The sequence below is a fragment of the Vombatus ursinus genome, unplaced genomic scaffold (genome assembly GCF_900497805.2).
Source record: "Vombatus ursinus unplaced genomic scaffold, bare-nosed wombat genome assembly UNPS02014787.1, whole genome shotgun sequence".
NCBI lineage: Eukaryota > Metazoa > Chordata > Mammalia > Diprotodontia > Vombatidae > Vombatus > Vombatus ursinus.
In genome coordinates, this window is record NW_020954565.1 from 2,935,953 (window position 1) to 2,950,128 (window position 14,176).

The window sequence follows — 14,176 nt, forward strand, 5'->3', positions numbered from 1 at the left end:
TTGCATCTCCATGGCTGGGATTGGGGAAGGGGAAAGTGAGGCAGGGATGCAGATTTCAATGCAGGGTTACACTTGAAAACAGCTATCATGCTTCCCTGGGTCTTTTCTTCTTCAATTCCCTTAGTCATTCCTCTTATGACATGGATTTAGGGACCTTCACCAATCTCATTGTCCTTCTCCAGACCCTCTCCAGCTTATTAATGTCTCTCTTAAATGGTGACATCCAGGACTGAATTCAGTAAATCTAGATGTGGTCTGCCCAGGAAAGAATACAGAAAGACCATCACCTGGAAATTCACAGGCTACATTTGAATAAATCCAGGTAACTTCAGGACTTCAGGATCCTATCTTGGGAAACTGTGCACTAAAAATCTTTGGAAATACAAAATAAATACTATTGTCAGTCAGATCAAGATTTTTTTGAAAAGTAAAAACAAATAAAATTTCAAGGACAAGATTGAAATGAAAGAAATGGATCAGAGGGCAGTAATAGCTAATAACAGAGGTCTTGGACAGCTTTTTGTTCAACCAGTGAATTTAAATGGTAAGTTTAAGAATAAAATTTATGCTAAAAGTTATACAAACAATGTGGACACTGGTAGTATAAATATTATATATATACCTTGTATATGGTAGATACTTACTAAATATTTGTTGGAAAGGATTAGTTATGCTAGTTTCCATCAAGATGTATGTATTTGCTGTTAAGAGGTGCCCATTTCACAGACCTTTGTTTTCTGTTTGATTTAATGCCAGACTTTTCTCAGTCCCCTTAAAGTCTTGTTCATATTATATGAGAATTTTTTATCATCCCAGTGAGTCAGGGCAGCATTTTTGTAATTTCATATTCCATCTAGTCTATCTTTTTTGATCCAATTTTTAAAAACTTTTTTTCCCCTGGCTACCCCTTATCATTTCTCTTGAGGTGTTTTTTAAATTTTCCCTTATGTTAAGATTCTTGAGATGGCAATTATTGAGAAACAGGATAATAATACTCAACTTTCTCATGATTATAAATTGGAGGATATCTATAAAATAAAATGCTGGCATTTGGATCTTTAATTTTAAGGGGGGAAAGTCCTCTTACAATTTCATAGAAAAAAGTCATACTTTTGGGTGCATTGTAGGATATGGTTTAAAACACCACTTTTAAAAAAACATTTGTTTAAAATGAAAATAAGTTCAATATATTCTTAATGTTCTAAGTTTCAGTTTTGCAATCATCAACTAATAGAATGTAAATATATACTACATATGTTTCCCAATCTCCACATTAGTTACTTTACTGGCACTTCCAAACTTTCAGTAACAAGAAAAAAAACACAATTTCTCTTTCAAATCAAAGGTAATTACCAGCATTTATTTTCATCAGCACAATTTTATTCTGTTCTCTCATCAGAAAATGAAATTAAAGTTATTGATTATTTACTCATGGCTTTTAAGACTAACTTTCACCACCCTGTGTCTTTTAAGATGAATACTAACTGTATACTTGAATTAAAGGGCATAATTTAACTGTCTTTCTTTGGCAGAAAGTCATTCCCTTCTCAACATGCCACCCTAGCAGCCTTTGCAGCTGTGTACATTTCAGTAAGTAACTATGTCATTTCTTTACTATGAATACCACAGAAAAGGGAGAGGGATGTTCACTCTCTATAAGGGATTAATTACATTGTAGAGCCATGAAATAAAATCACAGGGTACTTTTGGCAGTAATAAAGGATTAATGCCAGATCATCAGTGCCATGAAATGTCAAGCCTTTAAAACATTTTCTGTTATTGTGAAAGATAGTCATAATATAATTATTCTACAGATATAACAGTATTGTTTCCATTAATATACCTTTAAAACTGAATTCCATTTCATGACTTAGTCCATGTGTTGAATAACATACAATGTGTTGAAAAAAAAAACTTTCATTATGTTATGCAGTAGAGAGACTGCAAAGTATTATGGAAAGAGAATTAGCCTTGAAGACAGGAAGAAATGGGTTACAATGGTACCTTGGATACATATAGGCTGTGTGACCCTGGGCAATTCATTTAACTTCTCATTGCTCTAGTCTAGGTGACACTTCAAAACTGTTAAGTTGCAGTAAAGGTACAAACCTACACAGGTAGAGGAATTTTTCTCACCAATGAAATCACAGGTCCTGTCCCTAATCCTATATTATATAGTATGCAATATTCTCAACAATGTCAACATGATTTCATATTGCTATAAATAAAATAAAAGTTATAGTTATGTGAGGGTAGCTAGGTGGCCCAGTGGATAGAGCACCAGGCCTGGAATTAGGGCGATATGAAATCACATCTAATCTCAAACACTTACTAGCTGTGTGACCCTGGGCAAGTCACTTAACCCTATTTGCCTCAGGTTCCTTAACTATAAAATGAGCTGGAGAAGGAAATGGTAAACCACTCCACTATCTTTGCCAAGAAAACCCTAAATGACCCTCTCACAAAGAGTGAGAGACAACTGAAACAACTGAACAACAACATAACCTGTGTAATGAATGTAGTTACTGACATATTAACAATAGATAATAAGTGTTCTGAAAATATTGTAACACAGTGAAGTGGTTACTGAAACTTTTGGTTAATTGAACTGTATGTCTCCATCAAAAAAAATTGTCATGATATGTCCAGATAACTGGGACAATTTTTTTTTCACTTGGAATTTATTATATGGCATTTTATAGCATGCAGACCACTTTACATACCATTTAAGTCCCTATCTCTGTGAGAAAGTTACTAGAAAGGTAATTATCTGTAGCATCGCTTAAGTGACATTCTACAGAGGAGGAAACTGAGGCTAGGCAGGTCAAAAATTTGCACAAGAGTAGCTCATAAGTCTCAGAGGCAGGATTTGGACCAGGTCTTCTTGACTTCAAGTCCAGTGCTCTCTCCACTATGATAAACTGCCTCAACTCTAGAGACAACTGCTTCAGTTCTCTGCTTCACATTGCCCTCTCTAAAAGCCAAAATAGTTACAATGGTATCACAGGTAACAGTTTTGGTTTCTGACTTTGAAATAGTGAGAATGTTTAAAAATCAAATCAAATCACTATGCTCGGTAAGCTGAATCCGATCACTTTTTCTCCTCTAAGATGTACTTCAATTCTACATTAACGGATTCTTCTAAGCTCCTGAAACCTCTCCTGGTGTTTGCATTTATCATCTGCGGCATCATCTGTGGCCTAACTCGGATAACCCAGTATAAGAACCATCCGGTCGATGTCTATTGTGGCTTTTTAATAGGAGGAGGAATTGCTCTATACTTGGTAAATAATCTATTATCATATGGTACATCTATGGTGTTTGACTTACAGTAAGTGTGTAATAAATCCTTCCTCTATTTATTTATACCTACTAATAAAATCCTTGCCAAAAAGAAGGACAATGTAAGGTAGTTTCAACAGCACTCATTTATTTATAATTTATGATTTAATTGAATTTTGAGAAGACTGTAAAGGTTTTTGGCTGTCTTCCTCTTCAGCAGACACATTACAGAAATACTCCAATCATAACTTTTAGATTAATCTATCAGCTATAGTTCATCCACAGAGTAAAATTTTTGGCAAACATCCAGAAGTAGCTATTGCTTCAATTACCATGTAAGTGGATATATACAACACCATGAGACAAGCTCATCAGCCCAACCAAAATTTATCATTCCAGGTGTCTGTAATGATTGTGCCACTGACCATGTAGACACACCATCTATTAATTTAATTGACAGAAGATATGATATTAATTCACATAATTTCCCTGTTTTTCTCACATATTTTACTGCCATGATTGGGCAGTAGGGAGGTGGGAATTTTCTAGAAATCTTAGCTTAGGAGTTTCTCAATTGCATTATTAGAAATACAAGCTAGCATCTGCTCAGCTTTGAGTACTTAGGGTACTGAGAGTGAATAGAACTTTCTTATAGAGACAGATGTAAGATGAACTAAAATCTCCTCTAATCAAAAAGATTTCTAGAAGCAACTTTTCCAGGTATAAATTATCTACACATTAGCAATATCAGTAAGAATTATCTGACAGTTCTGCAGCCTAGAATATTTCTCTTTCCTTGTGAAATGTAATTTAAAAATACCTAGTATTTATAAGGTGCTTTTAGGTTTGCAAAGTTCTTTACAGAGATTTTCTCATTTGATTCTCACAATAATGGGAGATAAGTGTTATAATCATTGCATTTTACAGATTAGGAAATTGAGGCAGACAGAGGTTAAGTGCCATGCTCAGTGTCACATAGGAAATGTGACCGGATTTGAGCTCAGGTCTTGAATTTTTCAAGTTTCTTTTTTTCATGACTCCAGAGTCATGGCTTGCAATCCAACATGCTCTGCATTATGTCACCCAGCTGCCTTCAAGGAAAAATAAAAACTCAGAAAAATGAAATGCATTTGATTCCAAATGTGACCTTTAGACATTTGTTTAACTATTTGTGAATTGTGAAGACATATAGGGATTGTGCTGTAACTATAGTTTTATAGACTTACTGACCAGCCAGATGTTGGTCAATTGATGCTGTTCAGCACCTTCTTAGCAAATTATAGTCTTAGAGAGTTCCCTGGGGCAATGAAAGGTTAAGTGACTTTTCCAGTATCACATAGAGGTGTGACTTGAATACTCATGGATGTTTACATTAAAACAATAAGAAGAAGAAGAATATGTGAAGAGGCCACAGCAAATGAAGATATAACATTTGGCAACAATTTGGGGATGCTGAAAAGTACTTTAATTTTTTTTTTTTACCTAGAGTAGGGCTTCTTAAACTGGGATCTATGAATTTGTTTTTAATTTAGATAATTGTAATTCAGTATAATTGGTTTCCTTTAAAAATCATTTATATTTTATTTTATCCATTTAAAAAACATTATTCTGGAAGGTATCTATGGGCTTCACCAGACTGCCAAAGGGGACCATGATATAGACATACAAAAATAAATTTAAAAGACTCTAATCTAGAGTGATGAGTGTGAAAATTTTCAAAGGTCCTAAAGGACATTTCTACAACCGAAATCATCCCTCCACACGTATTTCAAGCCTGTGTGCCACCCCTCCACCTCAGTTTTGAAGGATATAGTTTTGCTTTGTTTTGTTTTGTTTTACTTCATCCATATCTATAGAAAAGATAGTTTAATTGGGAAGTCATTTGGCTGATTCCTTTCAATTTCTACATCTGACAGAAGCTATTATTTACTAAAGGCAGAGAACAGTCCCATTGCCTCCTAACATAAGAGGGGTAAACCTACCCCCATCTAAGAAAATCTTTCATTTTTCAAAGCAATAATGTATTTAGAAACCCTATCTCTCTCCAATAGAGAATCTTTTTTTTAATTAATCAATCAGTAAGTATTTATCAAGGGTCTACTATGTGCCAGGCACTGTGCTGAACATTGGGGATACAAAAGGAGGCAAATTATAGTCCCTGTTTTCGAGGAGTTTATGATCCAAATATGAAAATTTCTTAAGCTCTCTATAAGATAACCTCTGCCTTTTATTGCTATTATACTTGTTTGAGGCTTATAAAATAATAAAAGGTTTTTCCAAATGTATAAATTTAACTCTGTGGGCCAAAAGAACATTTATTCTTGTTTGAAAACCCTTTAGTACTTTGAGCAATGTCAATGAATGGAACCTTCACCTCTGAAATAGAAAGAAATAATTTGAAATGAAATGTCAGCCGTAAGAGTGAGGCAGATCTAAAAGCCATAGCTTTCACTGAAGTAAAAGAATAATTGAGAAAATGGTTGTGGTCCATGATAGATGAAGCCAAGACTTGGAGTACAGTGAAGTCAAGCAGCAAAGCTGGATTAGCCTGGAAGGCTGCTTTCATGCCCTCCCCTCCAAGTCAGCAATCCATTTCCCCAAGTTGATCAGGAATACAAATTCTTGTCCATGAATTTCTTTGTTATAAATGAAAAACTTTTTTTTTGTGCTTGGTTCCTTCCCTTCAGTGTTATGCTTATGCTTGATGTATGTTTGCATTAACTCAGCTCCAGATGGTTTATCGTTAGTCTTCTCTGATTTTGTACTTCTTTGAGTTAAAAGTACTTCAAACCTGGCCCATTCCTACTTTTCCAATCCTTTTATACCTTATTCATGCCCTATTCCTCACACATGGGACTCCATCTTCCAACTCCATGCATTTTCACTGGCTTTCCCTCATGCCTGGAATGCTTTCCCTCCTCATCTTCACCTCTTGGCTTCCTGGCTTCCTTCAAGTCCAAGCTAAAAATCCTGCCTTATACAAGGAGCCTTTCCTAAGTGGCAGAGTAGATGAAGTACTGGACATGGAGTCAGGAAGACCTGAATTCAAATGTAACCTCAGATGCTTACTAACTGTGTTAACTTGAAAAAGTCACTTAACTTCTGTCTGCCTCAGTTCCTATAGCATCTATTTCCCATGCTTGTTGTGAGGATGAAATGTAATATTATTTGTAAAGTGCCTGGTAAATAGTAGGCATCATGAAAATGTTAGCTATTATTATCATTCTCCTTAATGTCCTTCTGTTAATTATCTCCAATTTATCTTGTATATATCTTGTACATAGCAATGTGCATGTTGCCTCCCCAATTAGATCGTAACCTCTTTGAAGGCAGGAATTGTCTTTTGTCTTTCTTTGTCTCCTCATCATTTAGCACAGTTCCTGGTACATAGTAGCCAATTAATAAATGCTTATTGATCAACTTACGAACTGCACTTCCTCTCACATGGAGCCATCACTTTGATGACTCCTTATTTGCACAATGTCTTAGGGGACCTGACAATTTTCTTTGAACTAATTGATAAACTGAAAAATAAAAAAAGGTTAAGTGAATAACTTAACTAGACTGAAAACCCATAAATTATTGATTAAAAAAACATATTCTATCCTTTCACAATGATAGTATACAGATAAATGACAAATCCTGAAGAGAGAACTGGTCAAGCCAAAATTTAAAAAGAGTCAACTCATGATTGTTACAGGATCATAGATCTTTCCCTAGAAAGGACCTCAAAGATCATTAGGTCTATCTATCATCTAACAAGTAAGGAAATGGAAGTGGCACAGAGAGATTAAGTAAGTTGCCCAAGGTCATAAAGGTAGAATTTGAAAAAAAAAAAGTCTCTCATTTCAGGACCAGTATGCTTTCTGCCATACCATATTTCATTTATGGCATCTGAGAGCTGCTGCTCCCCTAGAATCAAGTTGATCTTGGTTCCCTGACAAACTGAATCAAAAGGAAATTGAGTCATTGTCCTTTTGGTAACTGAAGAAAAATATTATTTCAGAGAAGGAACATAAAACTCAACTGTTGTGACATTTGCTGATTTCTTGGGGGACTCCTGTGTGATTTAAGTTTAAAAATTCTGAATAAATTTTCCCTTAGAGGGGATAGTTACATGAACAGAATGCCAAGTCAGTGGTGTCCAAATTATGCATTTTAGTTCTATGTCCCCAGAACACCTAGTCCAGTTCTATGCACAGAAAATACACTCAATAAATGTTATGTGTCACTTACAATTCCAAATCAATCAATTAGGAGGCCTTTTTAAAGCATTTACTATGTGCCAGGTACTGTGCAAAGTGCTGAGGATATAAGAGCTAAACTAAGGATTCTAAAGCCAAGTAGATCAGATTCTCTTTTTTATGATCCACTATATTTCCAAAAGGTCTTCTTCATTATAAGATTATAGTTAGGGAGTGATGTACTGAAAATTATTTCAGCCATGTGAAGAGCAATTGGGCAAAATATTCCTCTTTCAATTCAATTCAATTCAACTAGTTGTTAAATGTTTACTAAGCTTGACAAAGTGAAGAGTTGAGGAGGGTAGGGAAGAGGAAGGGGTGAAAGTGAGGGTGAGGTGTACATGCTAGGGAGGAGGAATATCTTGTGAGAATGCATAACAGTGGAATACAGAATGTTGAATTTCAGGCAACAACTGGTAGGCCAGGTAGTCTGACAGGAGTGGGGAGCCTGTGGCCCCGAGGCCATATGTGACCTTCTAGGTCCTTGGGTGCAGCCTTTTGACCGAGTCCAAGTTTTACAGAACAAATCCTTTTATTAAAGGGATTTGTTCTGTGAAGTTTGGATTCAGTTAAAAGACCACACCTGAGGACCTAGACGGCCACGTGTGGCTACAGGCTCCCCACCCCTGAACACACAAATAATATTTTAGTGTTTGCAAAGCACTTGCCGTATATTGTCTCTTTTGATCCTGCTAACAAGGAGTTAGGAGTACGTTGTTATTATCCTCATTTTACAGATGAAGAATTGGAGGCATAGACCAAGTAAATGACTTGCTTAGGATCACAAGGCTAATAAGAATCTGAGACAGGGATTGAAACTCAAGTCTTCCCAACTGTAAATACATTTTAAGGAGTAAGCCACCTAGCTATGTAGAATATGTTAAAAGTAGTAATATGATATGAAGTGGGAAAGTCAAGATGGAGGCAGATTATGCAGAGGCTAAGGAGTTGGCAGGAAAACCAATCAGAAAAATAGCAATTTTTAAGTAGCAGATACAAAAACATTATGCATACTTTTTTCCCCACTGCCTTATAGAACTTTCCCATGCCTGGAATTTCTTGCTTTCTCACCTCTAATTCTTTGAATCTTTGAAAGTTTCCTATAACTCTCAGCCCCAATGCCATCTCCTACATTGGAGGGAGGAGGGGGATTTTCCTGATTTCCCCCAGCTGCTAGTCCCTTCCCCAAAATATTCTTATATTTATTTCATCCATATTTTATATATGCATATAGTAGCAATAATAGCAGTAGCTAGCATTTATATGGTTATATATATATATAATTTGTGTATATATATATGTATACACACATATATATGGTTTAGAAAATGATTTACATATGTTCCTTCATTTGCATATAGTATGTATTGTCTCCTCCAATCAATTGCAAATTTCTTAAGGGTTTTGTGTGTGTGTGTGTGTGTGTGTCCCTAGAGCCTAGCTGAATATCCAGCACATACAACACATAGTAAGTGCTTTATAAAGGCTTAATTACTACTTTATTTTTCAGAAAAGAAAGAGTATTAATAATAAAGTGCTGCGTATTTCTAAAATAATGGCTGAGCAACATCTCAACTTATTTAGTGATATTTGACAACAAATTTGTCTTGGTTTTGACAGTAGTGGTATTTGTCTTTGAAGTACCACAGAAAATATATATCTTCGCTATTTACTTTAGCAGGAACAATACAGTATTTAAAACAATTTTATTTTTCTGCCACCTGACTGATTATTCTGTCTTGACATTAGGGATTGTATGCTGTGGGGAACTTTCTGCCAAGTGAAGAGAGTATGTTTCAGCATAGAGATGCTCTGAGATCTCTGACTGACCTCAACCAAGAAGCAAGCCGAGCCTTATCTGGTAAAAATGGTAGCAGTAGTGATGGAATTGCTCATACTGAAGCAATCCTAAACCGAAACCCAAGAGATGCGAGCTCACTAACAAACCTTAAAAGGGCAAATGCTGATGTGGAAATCATCACCCCACGAAGCCCCATGGGGAAGGAGAATATGGTCACATTCAGTAACACACTACCCAGGGCCAACACCCCATCTGTGGAAGATCCTGTGAGAAGAAATGCAACAATTCATGCCTCCATGGATTCTGCCCGCTCAAAGCAGCTTCTCACCCAGTGGAAGAGCAAGAATGAAAGTCGAAAATTATCCTTGCAAGTCTTAGAGCCTGAGCCTGGCCAGTCTCCACCAAGATCCATAGAAATGAGGTCAAGCTCTGAACCATCAAGGGTAGGCGTTAATGGAGACCACCATGGGCCTGGAAATCAGTACCTGAAAATCCAGCCTGGAAATGTCCCTGTATGTAACAATAGTATGCCTGGTGGACCAAGGGTGTCTATTCAGTCTCGACCAGGTTCATCACAGCTGGTGCATATTCCTGAAGAGACCCAAGAAAACATCAACACTTCTCCTAAAAGTAGCTCAGCTAGAGCCAAGTGGCTGAAAGCTGCTGAGAAAAGTGTTGCTTGTAGTCGGAGCAATAGCCAACCTCGGATTATGCAGGTCATCGCCATGTCAAAGCAACAAGGAGTCCTTCAGAGTAGTCCAAAGAACACCGAAGGTAGCACAGTCACCTGCACTGGGTCCATCCGTTACAAAACCTTGACAGATCATGAACCTGGTGGGATTGTAAGAGTTGAAGCCCATCCTGAAAACAATCGACCGATCATCCAGATCCCATCTTCAGAAGGTGAAGGGAGTGGATCTTGGAAATGGAAAGCCCCTGAAAAAGGTAGCCTTCGTCAAACCTATGAGCTCAATGACCTCAACAGAGACTCTGAGAGTTGTGAGTCCCTAAAAGACAGTTTTGGGTCTGGAGATCGGAAGAGAAGCAACATTGACGGCAATGAGCACCATCATCATGGAATCACAACCATCCGTGTCACTCCCGTAGAAGGAAGTGAAATTGGCTCAGAGACATTATCTATCTCCTCGAGCCGTGACTCCACTTTGAGGAGAAAAGGTAACATCATCTTAATTCCTGAAAGAAGCAACAGCCCAGAAAACACTCGGAATATCTTCTATAAGGGAACCTCCCCAACACGAGCTTACAAAGACTGAGCAATGGCCATTGCTGTGGGCAGGTCCACCCCAGAAAGATCACATGTCAACATCACTAATGTTCTATATGTATTTTTGAGCTGGTACAGAAAAAAATACCACTTACTATGCCAAGTCATTCATGCCCACCTATTGATAAAGGGCAAGGAACTATCATTTGCATGGGCTTTTGTATTTCTTTTGGGGGGGGGGAACAAAGCACAATGCAAGAACCTAACCAATGTGAAGCATTTTCCTATAACGTGTTTCTCCAGACCCAGAAACATCAAGTAATAATTTTTAAAAAGACATTTTGTTCTGTGAGTGTGCCAGCTTTGGGGGGCTTTATATTTACACCTGGGATCAAGAATATATGTACATGTATATGTATATATAGAGATAGATAGATGTATATCTCCTTATATATTGACTTCACTATTCTTCTCCCCACATTTGATACCAGGTGGTGCTGTTCTAATGTTAACATATTTGACCATTTAAACTTTTATTGATCTGTGACATGTTGGTGTGCAGTTCCTTATTGAGAAATACTACTTTATGATGAGGATGCTAGCTGCATTGCTGTAGAATAGGAAATCCTCCCTGCTTCCTTGTAGTGGCTCTGTCACATTAAATGGTCGAGAAGGTCATGTATATCTTTCTTTGACATGCTTTCTGCAAAGGCCCTTGGTGGCATTTCACTGAGATGTCATGACCAACCCTTCTTCTGCACAGTTTCATTGCTGCTCAATTTTATCTAAATACAGGTGCTACTAATGAAGACCCTGCTTCTTAGTGGGTAAACTTGTATGATTGTTTTGAACATTTTCCCCCAAGATTTTCTTTATGGGACACAAACATATTTGACATTTCCATGGCTTCTCCCTCTTGTCTTGTCAGCTTTATGGTTCTTTTCATAATTTCTTCTAAAAACTAGAGCATTATTAGTATTGTCCTGAACAAGACATGCTGATATATTCTCAGAAACTAAGATAATTAAACCCAAACTTGGCCCTTAGTTGTTGCCACCAACTGAAATAATAATGGTTCAACACAACTCTTAGAAGTCACTATCCTATCTGCTTTGCTTGGCATCTAGTTCATATAGCTCTCCCCACTAAAATACAACTTAGTTCCAAATTCTTCAACTTAGAAAACACTGGGATTCTATAAGAAATTAGATTATGCCACAATAGTTGATTTTTGTATTTCTCCTTTGAAATAAAAATTTTCCTTATACTCCAAAAGGTCAGGATCTGAAAGAATGAAAATGAACTGGTCACTTTAATGTATTTGACAATGCTCCTTTAGATTAGCGTAAGAATCTCTGAGAGGACATAGCATATGTAGGGGCTGCTTGTGAAGGAAATGACCCATCAATATCCTTTTTTCAACCATGAAGCTGTAAGCCTGCATCCAGGGATATCAATCCTATCCACAGAGATATATCTTAAAGAAATAAACTAATTTTTAAATTTTTCCAAATAAAAGAATTTACGAGTTTTTTAAAATGTGAGTGACCATTTGGTTCTCAGTGTTTAATATCAAATGTTTTTTACTCACTTCCTAAGGATTTGAACATACTGATTTGGTGATGATCTCTGGAAAAAAGGTCTATTGGCTTTGGCTTAGTTCAGTGCCCTAGTGAAGTGGGTAGGCGATATTGGTTTGTTTTATGAGAATGATATGTTCAGTCATTAGCAGCCTCAAAAAGAAAAAGGTGGGGTGTAAGCTGAAAAACCTGAATACCCAGACAGTGATGCTATGGTGAAGAAGGCAGAATTGGGAAAAATGGCAATAAAACAAAGACTAAACAAGGTCCTTTCTGATAACTTAGTTCTCAGAGTAGGAGTGAAATGTTGCCTTCCTCCCTCCCCTCTCCCACACCACCCAGCTTCTGACAGCTTGTAAAAGGGTGGAAGGTGGGTTGGTTTTAGTACTCTGAAAAATAACTGCATTATTTCAGGTGCAGTATAATATTTCCTAAGCTTTCCTATTTCTTAACAGAAGATTTTAAAATACTTATGTAGTCATTGGAGGGGTTTCTTTTCTTTAAATAAATATTGATATGTTATTTTGTACTCAAAGTGCCAAAGGCTACAATTTTTAATAATAATTCATCAAATTATATGACAGTATTAAAAATATAATAAGATATTCATTAGAATTCAGACCTCTGCATGTATATTTGATAAAATGTCTTTTGTATAAAATAAAATAACCTTTGTTTACATTCCACTGGGACCTTAATTTAAATGATTCAAACCAACAGGTGGCATCTCTTCTCAGTGTTCAATTTGTCTTATTCACTGAAGGGAATATGTCTTCCTTCATTAGGTTGTGCTTTAATGAGAAAAAAGTATTGAATAAAGAAAATTAATTATGTTTTTAAATGAAATATATATATATATCATATAGTATTGTGTTTAATAAAATGTTATGCAATGTTTTCCAGACTGAAAAGAAGTTTGTAAATTGGTATAAATGTATTTTAAATACAAATTGATGCTATTGTGAGTTTATTGTGCTATCATAGAAATAAATATTGAAATTCCTCAGTGAAAATAAGTTATTTTATTTTAAATTCAAAACAGAGTATATAACTAGCAATTGGGTAATAGAATAAAAACTGAATAGATATTAAGCAACCAAGACAAATGATCATTGATCTAGAGCTGAAAGAAACCTTGTAAGTTATCAAGTTATTTTACAGATCAGAAAACAGCTCCAGAGGTTATATCACCTACCCAAGGTGAAGCAAGGATAAAGGATAGAGTCAAGATTTCAACTCAAGACCCAGAGTCAAGAGAATTGGGTTCTAGTCCTAGCCTTTCCCTCTGAGAAGCTCTGTAAATTTGAAGAAGCTATTGTTATCCATCTATCGAATGAAAAGGTTGAAATAGATGATTCCTAAGTTTTAAAGTTCTATGAATTAAGTAGGGACCAGAATGGAGTTTTTTGGTTAGGGAATAGAAATAGCAGAGATATAAAATGATGGGCTGTGTTTCAGTGTAGATTTTTTAAAAAGGAAAAAAAAAGTTTTGGTTGCATTAGACAATGAGTCAGTCCATTTCTATCAATATCCATTACCAAGGAGCCTCCTTTAGCCAGCGTACCATAGTAACTGTCAGCGAAAAAAGGAAAGTGCCTTCTATATGTCAGTGACTTCTCCCCTTATAAGTACTCTTCTAATATGTTCCAGACTCTTTTGAAGTTGTTATAACAGCATTTGGTTACCTTAAGGCACCTTAATAAAATTTTCACAAGCATACACATTTTTCTTAAAAGGAGGTATATACATATATGTGTGTGTCTTCATATATATATGTATATGAATGTGTCACAGGACTGGAATCTGGATGAATTTAATTTTAGGATAATTTAGATTAGCCTTAGGTTGTAGTTGAAAAAGCATTATATTGAGAGTTGGAAGAGAACTCAGTGACTCAGTCTCATTACAATACATCTTGCAAGTGGTCATCCAATCTGTTTGAAGACTTCCATTGAGGGGAGACTAAATGACTCTGAGGCAGCCAGTTATTTTTCTGGCTAGTTCTAATTGTTGGGAAGTTTTGTTATTGTTATTGGTGTTGTTT

The 14,176-nt window shown here is 36.2% G+C and overlaps 1 protein-coding gene across 2 annotated transcripts in view; it reads left to right on the plus strand.

Annotated features, from left to right (window-relative positions):
- PLPPR4 (phospholipid phosphatase related 4) overlaps positions 1-10,601 on the plus strand; it is a 54,301-nt gene extending 43,700 nt beyond the window's left edge. Inside the window, exons 5-7 of one of the 2 annotated variants that reach the window (XM_027868282.1) lie at positions 1,533-1,590; positions 3,111-3,284; positions 9,276-10,601. In XM_027868282.1, coding sequence (XP_027724083.1) covers positions 1,533-1,590; positions 3,111-3,284; positions 9,276-10,601 — 1,558 coding nt within the window. The remainder of the gene's footprint in view (positions 1-1,532; positions 1,591-3,110; positions 3,285-9,275) is intronic. The other variant, XM_027868283.1, reaches the window with a different exon arrangement.
- Positions 10,602-14,176: the final 3,575 nt, after the last annotated feature.